The 20449-nt window shown below is 36.0% G+C and overlaps 1 protein-coding gene across 38 annotated transcripts in view; it reads right to left on the minus strand.

The window, feature by feature from the left end:
* Mbs (Myosin binding subunit) overlaps positions 1-20449 on the minus strand; it is a 235886-nt gene that overhangs the window by 29607 nt on the left and 185830 nt on the right. The window contains exon 18 of one of the 38 annotated variants that reach the window (XM_067105102.1): positions 3762-3794. The exons of the other annotated variants lie outside the window; for them this stretch is intronic. Within the exon in view, the coding sequence (XP_066961203.1) occupies positions 3762-3794 (33 nt within the window). The remainder of the gene's footprint in view (positions 1-3761; positions 3795-20449) is intronic. 38 annotated transcript variants of the gene reach the window in all.

Genomic DNA, 20449 nt, shown 5'->3' on the forward strand with positions numbered 1-20449 from the left:
ACCGCGGGAGGTGCACTGATGGCACTAGGCCCCCTATGGAGTTATATGTATGTATGTGACCACAATTTCTTAACCTCTTCAATTTTCACTCAGTATCTGGTTATCTATTGTTTCAAATATGGGAGCTTTATTTCGAGAAAACTTTCTCTAGCAAATGGATTTCTTTCAAGAGAGCGCCAGCGTCAGTGACCATAGTTTCTGTCACGCCATTTTACATTCATCAATCAATCAAACCTAAGAGCTCATTCCATAATAATATCTTTTCAATAATCTATATTAAATATGAAATCTTTTGCATGTGTGACCGTTAAACTCGAAAAGATTAAGTGCGAATGCATAAATATCGTTGGCACCGTAATCTAAACTCCTTACACAATGATTATAAAAATGTTATTTAAATTGTAAAGACGTGAAAATTGTAATGCAGATCTCGTAGATATTCCATGCGAACAGGGCAAGTTGTCAATTTAACATAATATTTTTAGTAATAATATCCAAAGGAACCTGTCTGTTTTAGTCTTCACCTGGAAATTAATGAAGGAACTAATTGACTCGTTAATTTAATAATCTGTGAGAGTGATTCAAGGACACTAAAGACCACACAACACTTGTGTGCGTCAGTATAAGCAAAATTACCTTACCATCCGTAAAAGCATTAATAAAAAAATTCTAAACTTTTGCAATCAGACAGTTAAGACAACTAACCAGTGGAATGTTTCATTTTAATCAATTTCAAAAAGCAAACAGAAGCAATGCATTTTTTCCTCGGCAAAGGTCGCGGTCTTCCAAAGGGTTTAGCTGTAAGAAAAGATGACTTTACAAACAATTGAATGTCCTGCCTTCAATATCTCTCAATAACGGGTTCACGTAATATACCTGAAGAAAACAGAAAAAGGATGTGGGGAGTGGTTGCCAGTTCTGAGACAATGCATAAATGCCGGAGAACTATGGAGCAAAGAACCCAGAAAATTACGTACTGAAGGAACCGTCGCATGAGTGCATCAAAGCCTAGATAATCGACTCATGGATACTGGCTACGGTGTTCCACGACAACATTGCAAGCTTCCCTTCATGGTCGAATTGTTCCTCTTCCTCTGGACTTCATACATCTTCACTTCCAGTGATTGTTTACTGGTATTAGTAAACTTCATCCTGTGAGGGACTTAATATCAATTCGCCGGTGATGTGATATGAAGAACTGTTACAATTTCATGTACTCCACCATAAAGGGTACGAGCATGAAAGAAAAATCCAAACATCGAACTGTGATGAACATAATGTACCTAAAGTATAGTATTTTGAATACAATTCATATGACTTCGAGATGTCCGCAACAGAGGGAAGAGGAGGCTTCGAAGACAGCCAAAGAACTCCTCTTTGGTTGAAGTTGACTTACATCGCATCACTCCGGCGTAGTGTGAAAAAAAGTGAGGCCAAACCATGAAACCATAAAACCAACATCTAAAGAATGAATTGGTATTCTTCAGATCTTGCATAAAAGTCTGTTGACTGCAAATGTGATTCCAGCGTAAACGGGGATACAAAAACATCTAAAAAACTATATCGGGCACACTATAAAGAAATATAACACAAAAGTCTTCTAGCGCACACCAGAAATCACACTGTATACGTCACTGGTGGATTCAGTCTAGTTTCTAGTTGTTAATTAAGAAAACGAGAGAGAGAGAGAGAGAGAGAGAGAGAGAGAGAGAGAGAGAGAGAGAGAGAGAGAGAGAGACTTCGACTTGATGAATGAGCAGAAAGGTGAAATCGTTGATGAACAAGGAATGCAACTGAACACCCGAGTGCTCAGCAGATACTGAAAAATATTGTGAAATTTGGTCAGAGAAGAAATTACCACGGATCAGCTCACATTAAGGCTGTAGTTTATCAAAGAATTAAAGCCTTTTGTGACAACATGAATGAGAAACAGCCTCCAGTCGCTGCAAGTGAAGCACCCTAACGTTAGCACTGAAGAGAATCGAAAACAAAAATAAAGGCGACTTGACACTTTTCTATTCCAGGGGGAAAAAAAAGAGAAAAATTCTTTTTGACATGAAAAAATATGCAGACAATTCCACACCAAACAGATTTCCATGGACAGTTTCTTCTTCTTTGTTAGAGAAGTTTATATTTATTTCCTTGTTGCTGTTGCTCCCCCCCCCACCCCCACCCCACCAAAAAAATAGCGTACTCATGTCATTCCCCATCACGTGTGTTTGCATCTAAGAATATAGCCCGAAGGTATCTGATGGGCATGAAGCTTCAACGTCACATTCATCACGCCCATAATCATTTCATGTTCGGCAGAGGGCATTCCACGGATGTCAACGCTGTCCTAAATTATACGAGCGTATACAAACACACACACGCGCGCTCATACATACACACACAGCATATCAAAGCAGCTTCATGATTTATAATGATACATTTCTGCAACATGGATGCAAAATAGAACAAAACGTCTGGCTATTTCAGCATATAAAAGAATAAGGAAAAAAAAAAAAACAGACAAAAACAAAGGCCAATGACCCCGTCTCATTTCGCGGACCGGTGGATCTAAAAGAATGACTGTGCACGGAGCAACAGACTACACGATCGTTCCACATACGCGATTTCCTTTTCATCTACTTTCCTACTGTAGTGCAGCTCCATTTTACGTATTTCATGGACCAGAAGGTTTTTTTGTTTAATCTTTTTTAATTTTATTTTTTATTTTCTCTTTTTTCTGCGCCGCCAGGTTAGATGACGTCTATATCAACCAATCAATCAGACAGTAGGCTACTCTTCCGCTTAGTGACAGCCACTGTGAGTGTCTCTGTACGTTTTACTTTTATTCATAAGACAACTAAACTATCACCGTTTTCTCACGAAGTTCGAACGGACGGTTGTTTAAGGACAGTTAATAGGAAAATTAATTGTATGACCACTTCAAAATGCCCTGCAGCGTTCGAAGAGAATGCAACTCCTCATACGAGTGACGTTCTGAGTAAATTTAATATCACCAGCAGTCACTGATAAATTGCTGACTTCGCAACATTTTTTTTCTAAATCGACTTTGATATTTTATATCAAATTCAACTAAACATGCTCCAAAAATATAGACACTTTCATACAGTAGCATACATAAAATATATATATATATATATATATATATATATATATATATATATATATATATATATATATATATATATATATATATAATACCAATATGTTATAATACCAATATGTTGCGGCTATACAATAGAACCCAAAATACAGAATAGTATCAGTTTTCGAACACCCAAACTTCCGAGTTTGAAAATTAAAATTACATCAATAATTTTAATTCCAAGAACTCTTTGGATTTCGAGATAAAAAAAAAGGGTTAAGCAAAAAGCAAAGGCAGTAGCTGAATATTTAAAAGAATAAGCGACAGGAAAAAATTCATTAGACAGGTTTAACAACTTAGTGATGAATAGAGACTAACGGAAAGGAAAAGTCACTTTTACTGCGTGGAGAAAAAAAAATAGTGATCTTTTGTGAGAAGATGAAAAATCTGCAATATTTAGTTGGCGACGATGAAAACCAAGCAATTATAACCAGCAACGGAAACACTGTAACTTTTAACTGCAAAAAAAAAAATTTTACTGCAAGGAAAAATGGGCAATTTTTTAAATACCACGATAAAAAAAAGAGTAATTTACAGAGTGAAGCTAGGTGAGGGTTCACGTCAACGCCAAATACAATACTGAAATGTAGTTGAAGCTGTACGTTACCTCTCGAGCGCGGTCACCAGGGATGGTACTTACCTGTAAGAAAAATACATTGTTGTAAATACATGTTAGCTGTATCAGAGCGCACAAAATTTGTACATGCTATTTCAAAGCTTTACTGGTTATAAGTGTAAGCTGCAATATGTTTTGCACAGGAACATTTAATATTTATTCTCCAAGAATTACGGGTAATATTTGTAAACTTGTTGAAAATATGCAAAAAATATGTACACTTTTAATCATATTCATAAAGCCATGCAAATCTAATCAAGAAAATATGTACAGAATTTATACATCTTTACACATTACCAAATTCCGTGTTAATGCAACTTAATGATCAAGTCACAATAAAACAATAAATTCCTATCGACCACAGTAATATTTAAATGGATAAACAAAATAGGAAAAGTGTCCATTTGAGCTGAATGTGATTTCAAGCATTAATGGAAAACATAACCTAGCCTTAAGAATGAACGACAGATATCCCTGAAAATATAACACGAGGAAAAGGAAGAGCTATAAAAATATCATATACTTAACCCTCTTGTAGTAGTAGTAGTAGTAGTAGTAGTTAACCCTCTTGTAGTAGTAGTAGTAGTAGTAGTAGTAGTAGTAGTAATAATAAAAATAATAATAAAAAATAATAATAATAATAATAATAATCATCATACATACTAAAAAGGGACTAAAGTTTATGGTTGAGGAAAACAAACTATTCCAGTGTTAATAAAAGCCTGTCAGAGCAAACAAGCAAAAAATATCAGTTTCTACATCTAACAAAATAGGAGACTTGTAAAACAGCGAGATAAGGAAAGGGAGAGGGAGAGAGAAATTTGGCTGCCTGACAAACGAAGGTCAAACACAAAAGAACAAAGGGGAAAATCACGTGGAAAAAAATCACGTATCAGATGTATTGTTTCCCGCAACCCCTAAATCATTACGTCCTACCTTAAGCCACAACAATACACTCCCCAACACAACATGCTTTCCACACCACAACAATGGAAGAACAACAATCTCCGCTTTACTCTCGTTCGAAATTCACACGGTCGGAATTAGGCGCAAACCATGTCTCTAATTATAAATACAGGTTGCAAGGAGAGAGAGAGAGAGAGAGAGAGAGAGAGAGAGATAATATTCGTTCACTGGGGCATGGATTCTCATCAGTTCTTCCGTAAAATGGAGGTTGAAGGTTCAAAGAACAGAGTCCATGCTTTAGCATTAAACTCTCTTGAACCTCGGCGAAATATTTTGTACTGTACATTTACAAGCCTTTGGTAACTCTAAGTAATTAATTAAGCACAAAATCCAGGTTACAAAATTTACTTAATATATCAAAACGTTAAAGTTTTACACACTTTACGGCTAAGATACAAACAAAACAAAACCAAACAGAAAACGCACAAATCCTCGGGGCTTTCATGGCACGATATGGCATTTGTTCGTCGGAAATCCAAACTACAGGCGATACACTGTCAACACCTTTCGTACTTCGAATTACATACAACTGAAAATTTGTTACCATCATGCTTGCTCATGACAGAAACGCAGACTGTAAAACTAACACGTAAAAAGTCTGCTCACCTAATGAATAAAACCCTTGGCAAAATTAAAACAAGCACACAACCATACATTCACCTCCTGAAACACACATACACACACACACACACACACACATATGTGTATATATTTATGTATGTATATGCTATTTGGACATATTTTCTTATGCAATTTCTATATATATATATATATATATATATATATATATATATATATATATATATATATATATATATATATATATAAAATAAATGTAAAATCTTATCCCTTTTTTCTTTTGGACCAAATCACTTTGAGGCATACAACGGCTTAAGAGTACATTTCACCTACGTAACCATTGCGGAATCTGTTAATAAAAGAGTACCAAGACAAAGTTCTTAAAGGTACAATGATACAAAAAAAGCCTTCAAGTGTGGGCTTGGTGACAGTGTGTAAGGTTTTAGAGGCAATACTTTGTGCCACTTATTAAATCAATTACAAAAAAGAAACGTCTGCAGTGGCCGATGAGAGCTATTCTTGAACAAAACATTATATAACCATTATATACAACCAATACGGACGAGAGAGAGAGAGAGAGAGAGAGAGAGAGAGAGAGAGAGAGAGAGAGAGAGAGAAATTTTACAACGTAAAACAAGGAGAAAACATAACTGACAAGAAAAGTAGGTCAGAATTAAATAAAAGGCGCGGAATAAATTTCGACCAACACCAGCATGATTATATACGACAAGATTCTACGAATTCAAGACCTGCATGAAAAAAAAAAATGAGAGAAGAGAGAGAGAGAGAGAGAGAGAGAGAGAGAGAGAGAGAGAGAGCCAAGCCACTTTTAATTAGGTTCAAATATACAGGATAAAATAGATGTCGGCCTGAATGTGGTAGTCGACGTCAAAGGGAAGAACAGATGACCAATTAGCAATGAAAGACGCCGGGCTACGACTGAGAAAGAGGAAATATTCAATATACCACGTCACGTGATAACGCTTACTCGGAGAACTTTTCTTTCTTTAAATCTTAAGATAATCTTAAAGTCACCACACTCTAAACCCACGAGGGTTCCGAAGGCGAATCAGCCTGTAGAGAGAGACAAGTTATATATAAAGGTTATGAATAAATATGAGGGAATAGAAAATAAGACCGACGCACCTGAATTCTTTTCGTTGGAGGATAGAACGAAAAACTTTCTAATTGCATACTCTCTCTATATGCATGCATAGGTGTTTGTATGTAGAGAGAGAGAGAGAGAGAGAGAGAGAGAGAGAGAGAGAGAGAGAGAGAGAGAGAGAGAGAGAGAGAGAGTCGAATAACAATACAATCACCCCGGAAGGGACTCCCTCCGTCCACGTATTGCATGTTCAACTTGGCACATGGACACGGAAGCCTATAAAAGTACACACACAAAATACACAGATAAAACCAAATAAGAAAAAGAACTTCCTTCTTATCTGGCACACTGCTCTGGATGTTGAATAATTAACACTGGCCACGCTTTTTCCTTTCCTGTTTACTTCAAAATGTAGTCTCGTTCCCTCTCCTCTAAAAGCACGCGCACACACACACACAGTATGTATGTATGTATGTATATGTATATATATATATATATATATATATATATATATATATATATATATATATATATATATATATATATATATATATATATATATATATATATATATATATATATATATATATGTATATATATATATATATGTATATATGTATATATGTATATATGTATATATATATATATATATATATATATAAATATATATATATAAAGAGATACACTGAAAAAGAGAGAGAGAGAGAGAGAGAGAGAGAGAGAGAGAGAGAGAGAGAGAGAGAGAGAGATTACTTGTATAGACAAACTAAGACACCATGAATTAACCACTTATAAGAAGGTATTTTTAGCCAAGATGAAAGAAAAAAATGCCAGCCACCTCAACACCAATACAACATAACACACTATGAATTCAACTACACCAAGGAGCGATTCGAGTGATAGGTGTCATGTTTTGCGAGTGAACACACATCTCTGCATCTGAACATCTCTCTGCACTTTAGCCGAATACCCGACCCTAGCCAATCCCGCATAAACCGACCACTACCGCCACACTACTATAATGGAGCAAGTCGATTCTCGCAGAGAACAGTAACCAGCAAATCGTTTTTGAGAGAGAGAGAGAGAGAGAGAGAGAGAGAGAGAGAGAGAGAGAGAGAGAGAGAGAGAGAATTTCACTTAGTTGACAGACACGAGAGAGAACGCAACCATTAGATCAATAATAGGAAAATGTTAATTCCATTAACCAATTTTTGGTATTCCTGAAAAACTTATTTAAATGAGATAACGTCACAATCATGAAATTCCGAAATTTAAACGTACTTACTTATTTGGAAACCCACTACAATTAATATCTTTCAAATGACGAAAGATGTGAACAAAATCTTGGTCTCGTTTTGATTCAGAGTAAATGTTTGTATTCAAATGTCGGTAATAGCACATCCCTAGAGAGAAATTACACACAAACACACACCCGTAATTATGAATGAAGTTCCGTTCCAATCTGTAAGGTTTCAAACTTAACTAGTGTAAACATGCAATTACGATAAAACAAATGAATATGGATCTATTTCATTCCCACTCACAGCATCACCTAAATTTAAAGCGAGAATATACATCACACCTGAGGAAGCTATCACCCGCATAGATAATTATTCTTGTCATAAAAAGGCCACATGAAAATGGATATACGTACGTGATTCCGTGCAAACAAATGTCGATGATTTAAAATTCAGATATCAAAGAGAAATTACAATATAACCATCCAGATTTTATACAGATGAAAAAAGATGACAACAGCGGATGCGCAACAACCCCCACTACTATTTCTTGTCTTTAATTATGTCAGCTGAAAAATAGGTTAAGTAAATACAAAATCGGGAAAAAGACCCATCCATCCTCTTTCTGTTCTTCAAGCCATCAAACGACTCTGCCAACGCCATCCTATAATAATAAAACTTAGTTGCCAAGTTCTTTGTATGGGTGAAAGAAAAGACCAATGACTCATTTCCCTCTAAAAACTAGGGGGAAAGCCTGAGCAAGAAATCCCCAGATGCAGATATCATTTACAAAAAAAGTGGTTCAAGACGACCACAGACAGGGCGAGGAGGCAGAATGGGGAAAATACAGACTGCTCTGGGTAGAATTTATCATGTCATTTGGTGTTAGGTTCGGAGAAAAGGTGAGGCTAAATGGAGACTCAAGTGAGGAGACGGTGAGCCATAATTATCATAAAACGTAAAAGAGAAAAGGTGGAAAATACATTAATATTTAAAGATTGGTACCATTATGTAACTGTGAACAATGAACATTTACAAATCATAACTGTGTTCTAAATTAACATTTACGAATCATAATTGTGTTCTAAATGTGAACTTATTCATATGGAGCAAGCCATCGTAGTGACCTCGATTATAAAAAAAAATTTCAGGCTAGACCTAAAACCTTTAAACTTCATATTTTTCGTTTTCCTTCCTTGTTTGACCCTCTATGGCACTCTCTTACAAGAACCAATTCAGCACAACTTGGGGAGGAGGGGGGGGGTATCCGCTTACGTCAGGAAAAAAAAACTTCTCCAATAACATCAACATTTTGATCGAACAATTATCAGTAAAATATAGCAACCCTTGATTATCCAGAAAACATAAAATATATTCCATTATTTACAATATCTCTCTCTCTCTCTCAATAATAAACAAAGAGGTGATTTCACTATGTACAAGAGTGCCTGGCTGAGGTAGCGTCAAAAACCACTGTTTACGTGTATGGTAAGCTGGGAGATGGGCCAATCGTCTGTATATAAAAAAGGAAATAATCCGACCCATCACGCTGTGTGTGTGTGTGTGTGTGTGTGTGTGTGTGTGTGTGTGTGTGTGTGTGTGTGTGTGTGTGTGTGTGAGTGAGAGAGAGAGAGAGAAATTTGGTAATGAAAATAATACTGCCACAATTAAAAAAACACACACACACAGAGTCAAATATGGAAATTTGGTGGCAACAAAGATATCACAATTAATTTAGCTTTGAGAGACACAGAGAGAGAGAGAGAGAGAGAGAGAGAGAGAGAGAGAGAGAGAGAGAGAGAGAGAGAGAGAAACAACGTGATAATCTGGCGGCAAAAAAAAAAAGCTTTCTTCTTAACTAATTTGGGATGTTTATTTCAACAGATAACACTCTCTAACCTCTCAAACCTGGCTACAGCCATGTTTACCCGGTAAAACATTTTGTAACTTCATCAAATAAACATCTGTTACAAACAAAATCCCCTCTCTCTCTCTCTCTCTCTCTCTCTCTCTCTCTCTCTCTCTCTCAACAATAAATCAGAAGAAAAACAAGTCTGAACTGAATTCATTCAATATTATTATTTTTCCTATGTGATTTCGCGGCAATATAACAAAACATTATTAAACGTCTCCCTAAGAAAAAAAATGGATAGAGAAAGAAAAAATGTTTACTTTTCTGGTTCTTTACATATGACGGAGTCTATTTCTAAATACAGACGCAATATTTTTTTTACAAATTCTCAGTTCCTAAATATTAAAATGAAAATATTTTATGACTACTGAAACAATAATGGACATTGCAGCGAGAATCAATTTTTTTAGAATTTTATTTCTTTACCCTCAAAATAATAAACAATAATTAACTGTTTCAAGAAAAGCGACGAAATTTTTGAAAAGTATTTTTTTAGGGGGGGGGGGAAGTGAACACAGACATGAGTGACGTATTGCTACCTTATGTTGTCAATGAACTTTGATCTGGAGAAGATTGAAACATATAGATATTACCGTAACTCAAAATACATAATAATAATAGAACTAATAACAAATACCTTCGTAAAACTCTAAATAGCACGTACTTAAAATCAACAGTATCGTAAAATACAAACACGAACTAATTATCAACCATATATATACATACAGTATACGTATATGTACATATATATATAATATATATATATATATATATATATATATATATATATATATATATATATATATATATATATATATATATATGTATAAAATATACAGTATATATATATATATATATATATATATATATATATATATATATATATATATATATATATATATATATATATATATATATATATTTAAAAAAATACGGCCAATTAACAAATCGATTTATCATGCAGCACATGACCCGGTCAAAACTCTTAAAGACAGAAGGTACCACTATCTATTTTTACTCTGTGAAGGTACATAAAAGACTGTGACATTCACAACAACTCGCCAAGAATAGAAGACAGAAAAGCTGCCTCCGCTACGTATCCAAGAATAATCTAGATCGAAGCTTAAAAACGGAGGCAGGGGGCAGGGAGGAGGGAGGACGGAGGAAGGAGGGAGGAGGGAGGACGGAGGAAGGAGGAAGGAGGAAGGAGGAGGGAGGGAGGAGGGAGGAGGAAACCTGAACACTAAGGGATGTACACCGGGAGAGGGTGACAGATAGGGGCTGGCAGGCAGGTGTTATAACCCTGCAACATGACGTCACGGGGGTTCCTCTCCCGCGTTAAAAGACTCTCTCTCTCTCTCTCTCTCTCTCTCTCTCTCTCTCTCTCTCGTTAACTGAACTTGAATGTAGAGTGAGTTTGATCCTAATTTTTAAGTTCACCCTGAAGAACTGAGAGAGAGAGAGAGAGAGAGAGAGAGAGAGAGAGAGAGAGAGAGAGAGAGAGAGAGAGAGAGAGAGAGAGAGAGAGCAAATACAAAAATATCAAAACACGACAACATACACTATTCCCCTTCTTAGTACTCTAAATCAGTTTCTGCTCCAACTGTCCGTTTCAAGTCCTTCGGATAAGCTGATCTAAACGAAAGAATACATTAATGAATGCCACGATTAAACAAGGAAATAAATAGCCATAGGAGGCCCAGCAAACAAACAAACACTCTACGGTGGCCTCGCAATCCAAATAATTGGAAGTAAGCAGATGAACAGACAACGATTAGAAAAATCTTTTGTTTACTTCCGTCAAACCTGGTAATCAACCCAGAAAAAATATACAAGCCTTCACTTCTAATAGCAAGCGTAAACATGACAATGAGATATAGATAGGTAGATAGATAGATAGATAGATAGATAGACATACAGAGAGATCGACAGCAATTGCTACAGAATAAAGATCTCAGTGCATTCTAAACTTAACACAAACATAGTATTACAATCTAGACAAATTATCAGGATACACAGCAACAAAGATAGATAGACAGATAGATAGATAGACACAACAGATATAGATGACAGACAGACAATAATAAAACAACAAAGAACAACAACTAACAGAAGCAAAATCTACAACTAAACGAAGACAAACACAATAATAACGAATGCAGCACACAAATGAGGGCTTACAGGAAGAGGCATTTGACCTGGCACTTGAAAAAAAAAAAACCATTCTTAAGCAGGTCTGACGTCAAATACTTGGCCCATTTCAAAAACTTAAGTTTAAGCAATTATAACACTCCATGACTGTATGAGAGAGAGAGAGAGAGAGAGAGAGAGAGAGAGAGAGAGAGAGAGAGAGAGAGAGAGAGAGAGAGAGAGAGAGAGAGAGAGAGAGAGAATTTCGAACATTAGCAGAAATAACGCATATATAAACTGTGTGTGTGTGTTTGAGAGAAAGTTTTCCAACATTACTTCGGTTACGAATCATGCTGTCTAAAGCAAAATGAAATATACAGGAATAAATTCAGAGAACAGAAGTAGTTATTGCGCATTCGAATGTAATCAGACTCCTGTACAAATGTCATTGAATGGATTAACATGATCGGTATACGTTAACCAATTTGTTCACCTCTCCACCCGAAACCTTACAAAAAATAACCCTACTCCAAATTCGTTCACTATATTGTGCCTAAATTGAACACAGCTGTCTTAGTGAGCATTGGAGGAAGTTAAATTTTAAATGTCAATATCAGGTATTATAAACAATACGCGGCAAATCACAGACACTATACAAAAAATATCCACATTTCAAAGTATAATCAAATGAATCGGCAGTATCCCAAGAGAAATAAGCAAACGCCATCAAAATTTGATTTAATTTAAGAGTTTCAATAGAAATTTATGTCATCAAGCAATAGATAAACGCAGATATTTATGCATGAGGAAAAAGAGAGAACTAAACAACAATAGCCAAGAGAAAAATCAGATCCCTGTCTCGTCTCTTCAATTTTCATGACCGAAGCTGAACATGCAATGCCGAGTACAAATGCCATACTCCGCACGGCAGCTCTTGGTCGGAAGTTACGTAAACATGCCTCATACGTGACCTGTCATAAATCTAACCTGTTTTTTTAGGCAACACTAAAATAGCCAGCTGGCTAAGGTCTCCACAACTGATGGAGCAGATTAGCCCCGAAGGGTAAATGAATGGAGTTAATCACTCTGCCACCACTTTCTACTGTTACTGCGTATTTAATACCCTTTCCACAAGCATCGGCTTTTCTCCGGCTGCCGATATATTAGTATTAAATATTTTTCAAGCGTATTGTTAGACTGAAAAGGACACTGTGGTGACCATGGTGGACGCATATGTATTCTGCAGTAGCCGAAGCATGTAAAGTATGCATAAACACTCATGGTTATTTACGGCCACGCGTTGTGCCGCTGACGGCGAATTGAGGCAATGCGTCTGAAACCATGTTTGTGCATCAGTCATGAAATTTTCTAAATTCTTTCCAATATCTTTATCAGGGAGGCTTATTAAATGCATGAAAACCAAGACCTCTAAAAAAAACCTGACAGCTAACACAGTCGTTGAACCAATTCCAGAAAAATAATCTCTATACATTCGTACAAGATTCCTTAACGTTTTTAAATGCATGCAAAAATTGTTTAATATCGTCGTTACCTGTGTGTTTATACTCTCTCGCCTTTCCATGGCTCATTCAACAATAAGAAAACTAAAGTTATAACTTAAATCAAACCACCTGGCTATAAAACTGACCCTTTGTGCCATAAGGACAGTAATCTGTCATTTTCCAATCCTAGAGCTCAATGCTGAACACTGCGTAGGAACTTTTCGGCATCAATCCGTAATGTAAATAAGAAAAAATCATAGAACGTACCTGTTTGCAGTCAATCAAGAAGGTCAACCAAATAAATAAGAAAAATAGTAATTAATTTCTACGCCTTTAAACACTAAAGACAGGGCCTTCTCTCAACCTGCATAAACTTTCAAATTGTTTCACAATGAGAGAGAGAGAGAGAGAGAGAGAGAGCTTTGTGTAATAAACGTTTATTACACGTTTGTATCAGAAACGCCGAAAAAATATTAAAAACAAACACTCCAAGCCATTAAACTTCAGGACATTACAAAAAAAAACTTAAGGACACTCAAAAAAAAAAAAAAGTTCAGGACACAAAAAATAAAAATCAAGACATCGCAGCACCTACAGTACCTATAAAAAAACTCTCACAAACGTCAATTATTCGTTCTCTTTCTTATGCATGGAATGTCAAGTAATGATTGCAATTAGTCTGACAAAATCAATATATTTAGGTCAAAACCAACATAAAAAGGCTCCCCTCTCCTATACCCTCCAGGTCCAACCCCATATGGGCCCCACCCAGTCCCATACATCTTCATCTGATATAAAGTCAAAGTAATCAACTTCTTGGCGAAGATCAGAGTTGGCTTTCACTCAAGGGACCCTTTTTACCCTTCTCGCACCCCCCCCTCTCTCTCTCTATTTTCTTCCACCCTTTTTACCCCTTAGCTGGCAACCCACATTGTGTAATCATAACCTTGGCACCTGGAAAACAAGGTTAGCTAATTTGTGGGCGGCCCAGGTGGGCGGGTGATTTCGAAAAATGGAGGGAGCAAGCAAGAGAGAGAGAGAGAGAGAGAGAGAGAGAATCATTGAATCGGGAACATTGCCACATATCAAAAACTGAACCGGGACAGTCACTAGACGTTCACAGCGCCGGTCACAAGGCAAGGCAATATGAAATGGCTCGCCTCAAAATGGATCATGACCTACCAAGTCTGGTACATTTCTTGTACCTTTTCGTACTGTACCCATCCATTAGTTTTGAAGGAGTCATGACACAGTACTTGTTTTCCTCTCTCTCTCTCTCTCTCTCTCTCTCTCTCTGGGCATGAGGTAGAAAAACACCCGTTCTGACATTGAAACTAAGTTAAATACTCATAAAGATAAAAAGGATTTTAAATACTTCCACTAAAAATATTACTATCCGGTGTTGGGCAATGTACGCCCTCAGGGTCAATCCGAAGGGGGTTTAAAGTTGTCTCCTCTAAGGAGAGAGAGAGAGAGAGAGAGAGAGAGAGAGAGAGAATTCTCTACAATATCATCTATATAATAAAACCTAAGTTTTTCTTCGGAAACGTGGTACTGTTTCAAATACAAACACTGACAGTATATGTTCACCGTACAAGATTCTCTCTCTCTCATATATATATCATATATATATATATACATATCAGTATATATAAATATAAGTGCTGAGGTGGGACAAATCCGCCTTTCTGAAGAATTGTTCCTTATTCGGCAAACACTTCACTGCCTACCAGATAAAAATTGTGATACCACGAGAAACTCAGAAAGTTTAAACTATTCGGCTCTCAACGAGAGGATCTTCTCGGAATTAAGATCACTCACGAGAGGGATATCAACAACTGCGACGTTTCAAACTGAAAATAAACTAAATTTTACAGTAACTTGTAATTTGCCTAGGTATACGAACCATACCTTTATAAATGGAGTATTCCAGCGTATGTGACTCAAAGACAAAAGCCTACCGGATAGGTCCGGCCATTGCCCTGACCGCATTACGTAGGTCCTAAAAACTTGGGTTCATGTACCTCTAGGCCTAGCCTAATTCAAATTTCTTTCTAACCTGGGTCTCAATTAAGCCTTCAGTTACAAAAGTCGTCTATCCTGGTTTACCAGCAAGCTGGCACCCAGATTAGGCCTAAAACCAGTGAGGTTCGAAAACTGGGTCGGCAAGCTACACCTTCACAATTGCTAGTTTCAGTGAAAAAGACAATTGAAGAAAGATTCCAGTAACTTATTCACTTATTTATTTATTGATAAAACTATCCTATTTCCGTATCTCAGATCATCCAAATGATTTCAAAACCATTATAGAAAAGGTCTTGCCTAACTACCTACCTAACTGACACATACAAACACATACACTTAAGCATATTTCGTCGTTAAATCTCATTTTGCCTCTGTGGACCTTTTATGTATCTGGTAGCATGTCAACTGTGGCAAGTCGCAACCTTAGAGCTAAAAGTACATGGGGATCCCATCTTCATTCCTAAAAGATTTGCAGTAAACTAAAATCATCACCCTATAGGAATGGAATACAGAGTTTAGGCCAAAGGCCAACCACTGGGACCTATGAAGCCATTCAGCGCTGGAAAGTCAATTGAGAGTAGGTAGGTTTGAAAGGTGTAACACGAGGAAAACCTCGCAGTTGCTCTATGAAATAACTGTTAGGAGAGGGTGGATAGCAAGACTGAAAAAAGGTAATATGAATGAATGTACAGTAAAAGCAATGAGAGGTTGCAGCTAGGGGCCGAAGGGACGCTGCAAAGAACCTTTAGTCACGCCTACTACACGCGGTGCACTGACGGCACTAACCCCCTACGGGGTCCATCACCCTACAAAACAATTCCTAAGGGAGAAAACAGATACTGGTCGTTTGATCGGCGAAATCCATCAACGTTGGGTGCGATCATTACATTGGGTGGGTTACCACCAAGAATGGCAAGATAGTCTGCTGATAAGCCCCTGAATATCTGTGGGGGTGGGGTGTGGGCTAGCCACCTCATCCCAAAAAGACTTCCCGAAAACTATAAAACGAGAAAACCTTCCGGCGCCACTTCCATCTTTGGGGAAAAGTATGCATTATGTATGTATATAATCTCTCTATCTCCACACTATCTATATATATATATATATATATATATATATATATATATATATATATATATATATATATATATATATATATATATATATATATATATATATATATATATATATATATATATATATATATATATATATATATATATATATATATATATATATATATATATATGACGAAGGTCAAATAAAAAGTAAATACTCTCTATATTTTAGAGGCCATAAAGAAAGATGATGTCAATGATGTTCTAAATTTAAACGAGAGTGAAGCCTTGAAAATCCACATTACTCACTCTGGCAATTCTTGTTTACTTCTTGGTGGAGGAACAAGACTTGTTTATTCAGCTCCTATGAGAGAGAGAGAGAGAGAGAGAGAGAGAGCACATGCTCTTCCATATTCATAGCCATGACGCAGCGCCAAAAAACCAATAAGCTAATTTTAAGAGTTTTAAAGGGACATTACTTCTGTCACTTACTTAAGAACCCCACTATAAAACACTTGTTAAAATGAATATATGGTATGAATTTAAAAGTCGAAAATAGTTTCAAGTATTTGTCTTGTTTCAATTTCCGCTGACAAGGCCAACTGACACAATATTTATGTGTATCTACATTCACACTATATTGAGAATAACTCGGATTATATTAAGACTAACACAGATTTTATACAATAAAAAATTAAAAATTTATCCGACATAATTTCTAACCTACATCTTCCCTTGTTTCTACCAGTTTTAAAAGTTTGGAAAAGATTTTCCCGTTTCCTCTTTTGTTTATATTATTAAGTACATTAATCTTATTCTTCCCTAGCCAATACATCTAAACCTTAGTTTCTATAGGCAATTATTTATATAACATTACACAAAAACATTAAAACCCCCAAGTTTAAAAATGCATCTATAAATAAACCTACCAAACTAAAACCTATCTCGTCAAATTCTCATTTTTAGGAAAACGCAACAAAAACTTCATTAGGTCTCTGAATTGTGATATAATGCATAGGGAACAGGCTAACAGAACTCGAGTGATCTTAGTAATAACCGTTACCCGCGGCTGATAAGAGGGCATGTTCTTTTACATGTTCAACACCAACGGAACCACCGGCCTAAAGCCCATTTCTAGCCCCCCAAGAATAATCGTAGGAGGCAGTCCCGTCCTCGCCGAATAGTTGTCATACAAAAGGCCAACAATGATGATGGAACGATTTCCCTTCCTGCATTATTATTCACCCCAAACTCTCGTCATCACGAGCAGCATTATGCTGCCATGCTGTCACTTTCAAAAAAAAAAAAAAAAAAAAAAAAAAAAAAAAAAAAAGGATCAGCAGTTTAATGGAAAGCTTATGAAAAACGACTAAAATATACCGCACGCAATATGCGCACTTAAATAACATGGGTGGCATCATGAATTTGGTGGCTCAAAGTCTGACTAGATGAGCGTAGATAAGGCCTTTTTCAAGATAAATGATAGCTGAAATTTTTAATCGTATAATATTCATGTTTACGTATGCATGCGTGCGCGCGTTTGTACGTATGTACGTATATATATATACATGATTTTACACACATATATATGTATATATTTATATATGTATAAAATATATATACACTACCATGACTTATGATTTACAAAATTAAGCAGAAAAATCTGAAAAAACGTTTTTCCACCCCATATGAAATGAATTAACTAAGACAAGTATAAATGGTTGGGAAAAGCTGAAACGCATAATTAGTAACCTTACAATTACAAGACGCATTACTAAGCTACATGAAATAAAGTAGTTCTCTTCACTGGACACTACTGTGTAACTGTGACCAAGGATTATGAGGGGGTTCTTTTCTTCCCTAAACCTCTCACACATTCATTTCCTATTTAACTGTCAATCTGTGAACTTCCTTCGTCTGAATTCACACACACCTTCTACATCACTTTTCTCACACACATGCGAAGGAACGCATTTTTCAGTAAGTCTGACTTTACTCTTGACCAGGTCCAAAGAGATGCGAGATTTTGCAGTGATTGATTACTGAAAATGTTATAATTATCTCCACCGAGTGAATACATAAAGGATAAATATAAAAGCTATCGCGGCTAACAAAACTACTGAATAAATAAGGTATGTTTGTAAAATTAACGAATATTTATTACCAATAGAACTAAATTATATTTATTAATATCAAATTATCATTAGTATCAGATTCGAAGACAGTCACATATATACACTAGCATATCACTCAAAAGACTATCAACGAACGAAGGGACTACTAACATACTGATACAAAAAAAATCTTTGTTTTTCCTCAAAGATGGAGTATACGAAGAAAAACAAACGGGGGAAGAGGAGACGGATAAAAAAAAAAAAAAAAAAAAAAGGACGTCTCCTGACCCACTTGACAAAACGGTGCGCACCTTTCCTAACCCTAACAGGGGCCCCAACCCCAAACAACCCACCTCTACCTCCTCTTAATCAGCCCGACCTACGTAATCCCGCGCACAACCCCTTTCGTGGCTTTGATGCTGCTGGCCTCCCAATCGCTTGAATTATCTCTCCAGACGTAACCAATTCTCCGAAGGAAGATAAATACGCCGGATACCTGTGCCATCTATTGGCAAGGAGAAGGAGCCTTTCCATAAACTAAACTGATAACCGGACCCTTGACGAATTTGCGTTTACCAGATTTACACAGATGCCACGGCATTTATAAAACAGCATTTACAAAGATACATCATACGAACCTACAATTGGACTGTGTACATATTCATGTAAAAGATGCTATAAAAGCATGAAGTCTTCAGTAACAAATACGCAAGATGCAATGTATCATGCAAGTCAAATAACTACAAAAATTGGACCTTGCAAGAGGACAAAATCTACAGATGGTTCTATAATGTCCAATTTCAAAATCCATCAGGCAATACTTGTAAGACGTCAGAACACGATTGTTTCTAAATGCTTTCGATAAATAAAATGAACTTAGTACAATCAATAAAGTTATTATTATTATCATTATTATTATTATTATTATTATTATCATCATCAATAAAGCTAAGAGCGTACCTTAAATTCGTTATTATGAGACGCGTTTACGTTGTAACAAGTACACGTAACTTTTCACAGAGAAAATATTAATGAGTAAGAATGCACGGCAACTTATAATAGTCATTTTAAGTAGTATGCCAAAAAAACTTTGTATTCCACAAGATTTAGACAAACTATAATTGAGTTTAAGTCGCAAAAACAATATTTACAACATTCTGTTCCAAGAAAATGAACACGAGTAGTTGAAAAAACGTAGATATATATATATATATATATATATATATATATATATATATATATATATATATATATATATATATATATATATATATTTATTTAAGTCAACAATAACACGCACAATGTTCCTCAAAAAGTCTCGTACTAACGACAGAAAATTACTTCCAAAATACTCCAAGTAGTACAAGTAATACTTCAACGTCCATGTTTCTTACAATGGTTGACGTCAGTGAAATAAAGCAAGTAAAAATCCTCGCTACACAAGACTGAAGTCACAAAGAAAAATAAACTCTCTCCTCGTGCCTGAAATGCAACCTAAAGTGACTTAACTCGCACGGACAAACCATACTTTGGGCGTCAAACGCAAACCACAAGCGTCCACAAATATATCAACAGGCATAATTCACAAATAAACTGTGTTGGAAAATTATCCCTGAAATTCATTACAAGAATCTAGGGCAATAAGCAATCACATCATACATGCCTATTTAAGCACTTGTGTCTCGGGGATTAGCGAGAAGATGAGAGCTCAACACTGATGTGTTCACTGTGTTCAAGAACAGTAAACAAAGACTGCTGTACCCAAACAGGCAGGGAGCATTTTGTGCAATGACAGTTCCCTATTCAAGAATGAAGACAAAAGGCAGTGAGGCATCACTAACGGCTACAGATGCAATGGTATACTGTACCTGTCTATGTACATAAAGCAATAACCACCAGAAGAAGAGTCATGGAAAATATCTTCAGAGACAAAAAATATAGTCATGAAATGCCACCAAGACTCCAAGAAATTACCCCATTTTTATTTAAAAGCTATTAATACATGAATCTATAGCTAGAATGTAAATAAAATCACCCTGTACCATAAAGA

The sequence above is a fragment of the Macrobrachium rosenbergii genome, chromosome 6, assembly GCF_040412425.1.
Source record: "Macrobrachium rosenbergii isolate ZJJX-2024 chromosome 6, ASM4041242v1, whole genome shotgun sequence".
NCBI lineage: Eukaryota > Metazoa > Arthropoda > Malacostraca > Decapoda > Palaemonidae > Macrobrachium > Macrobrachium rosenbergii.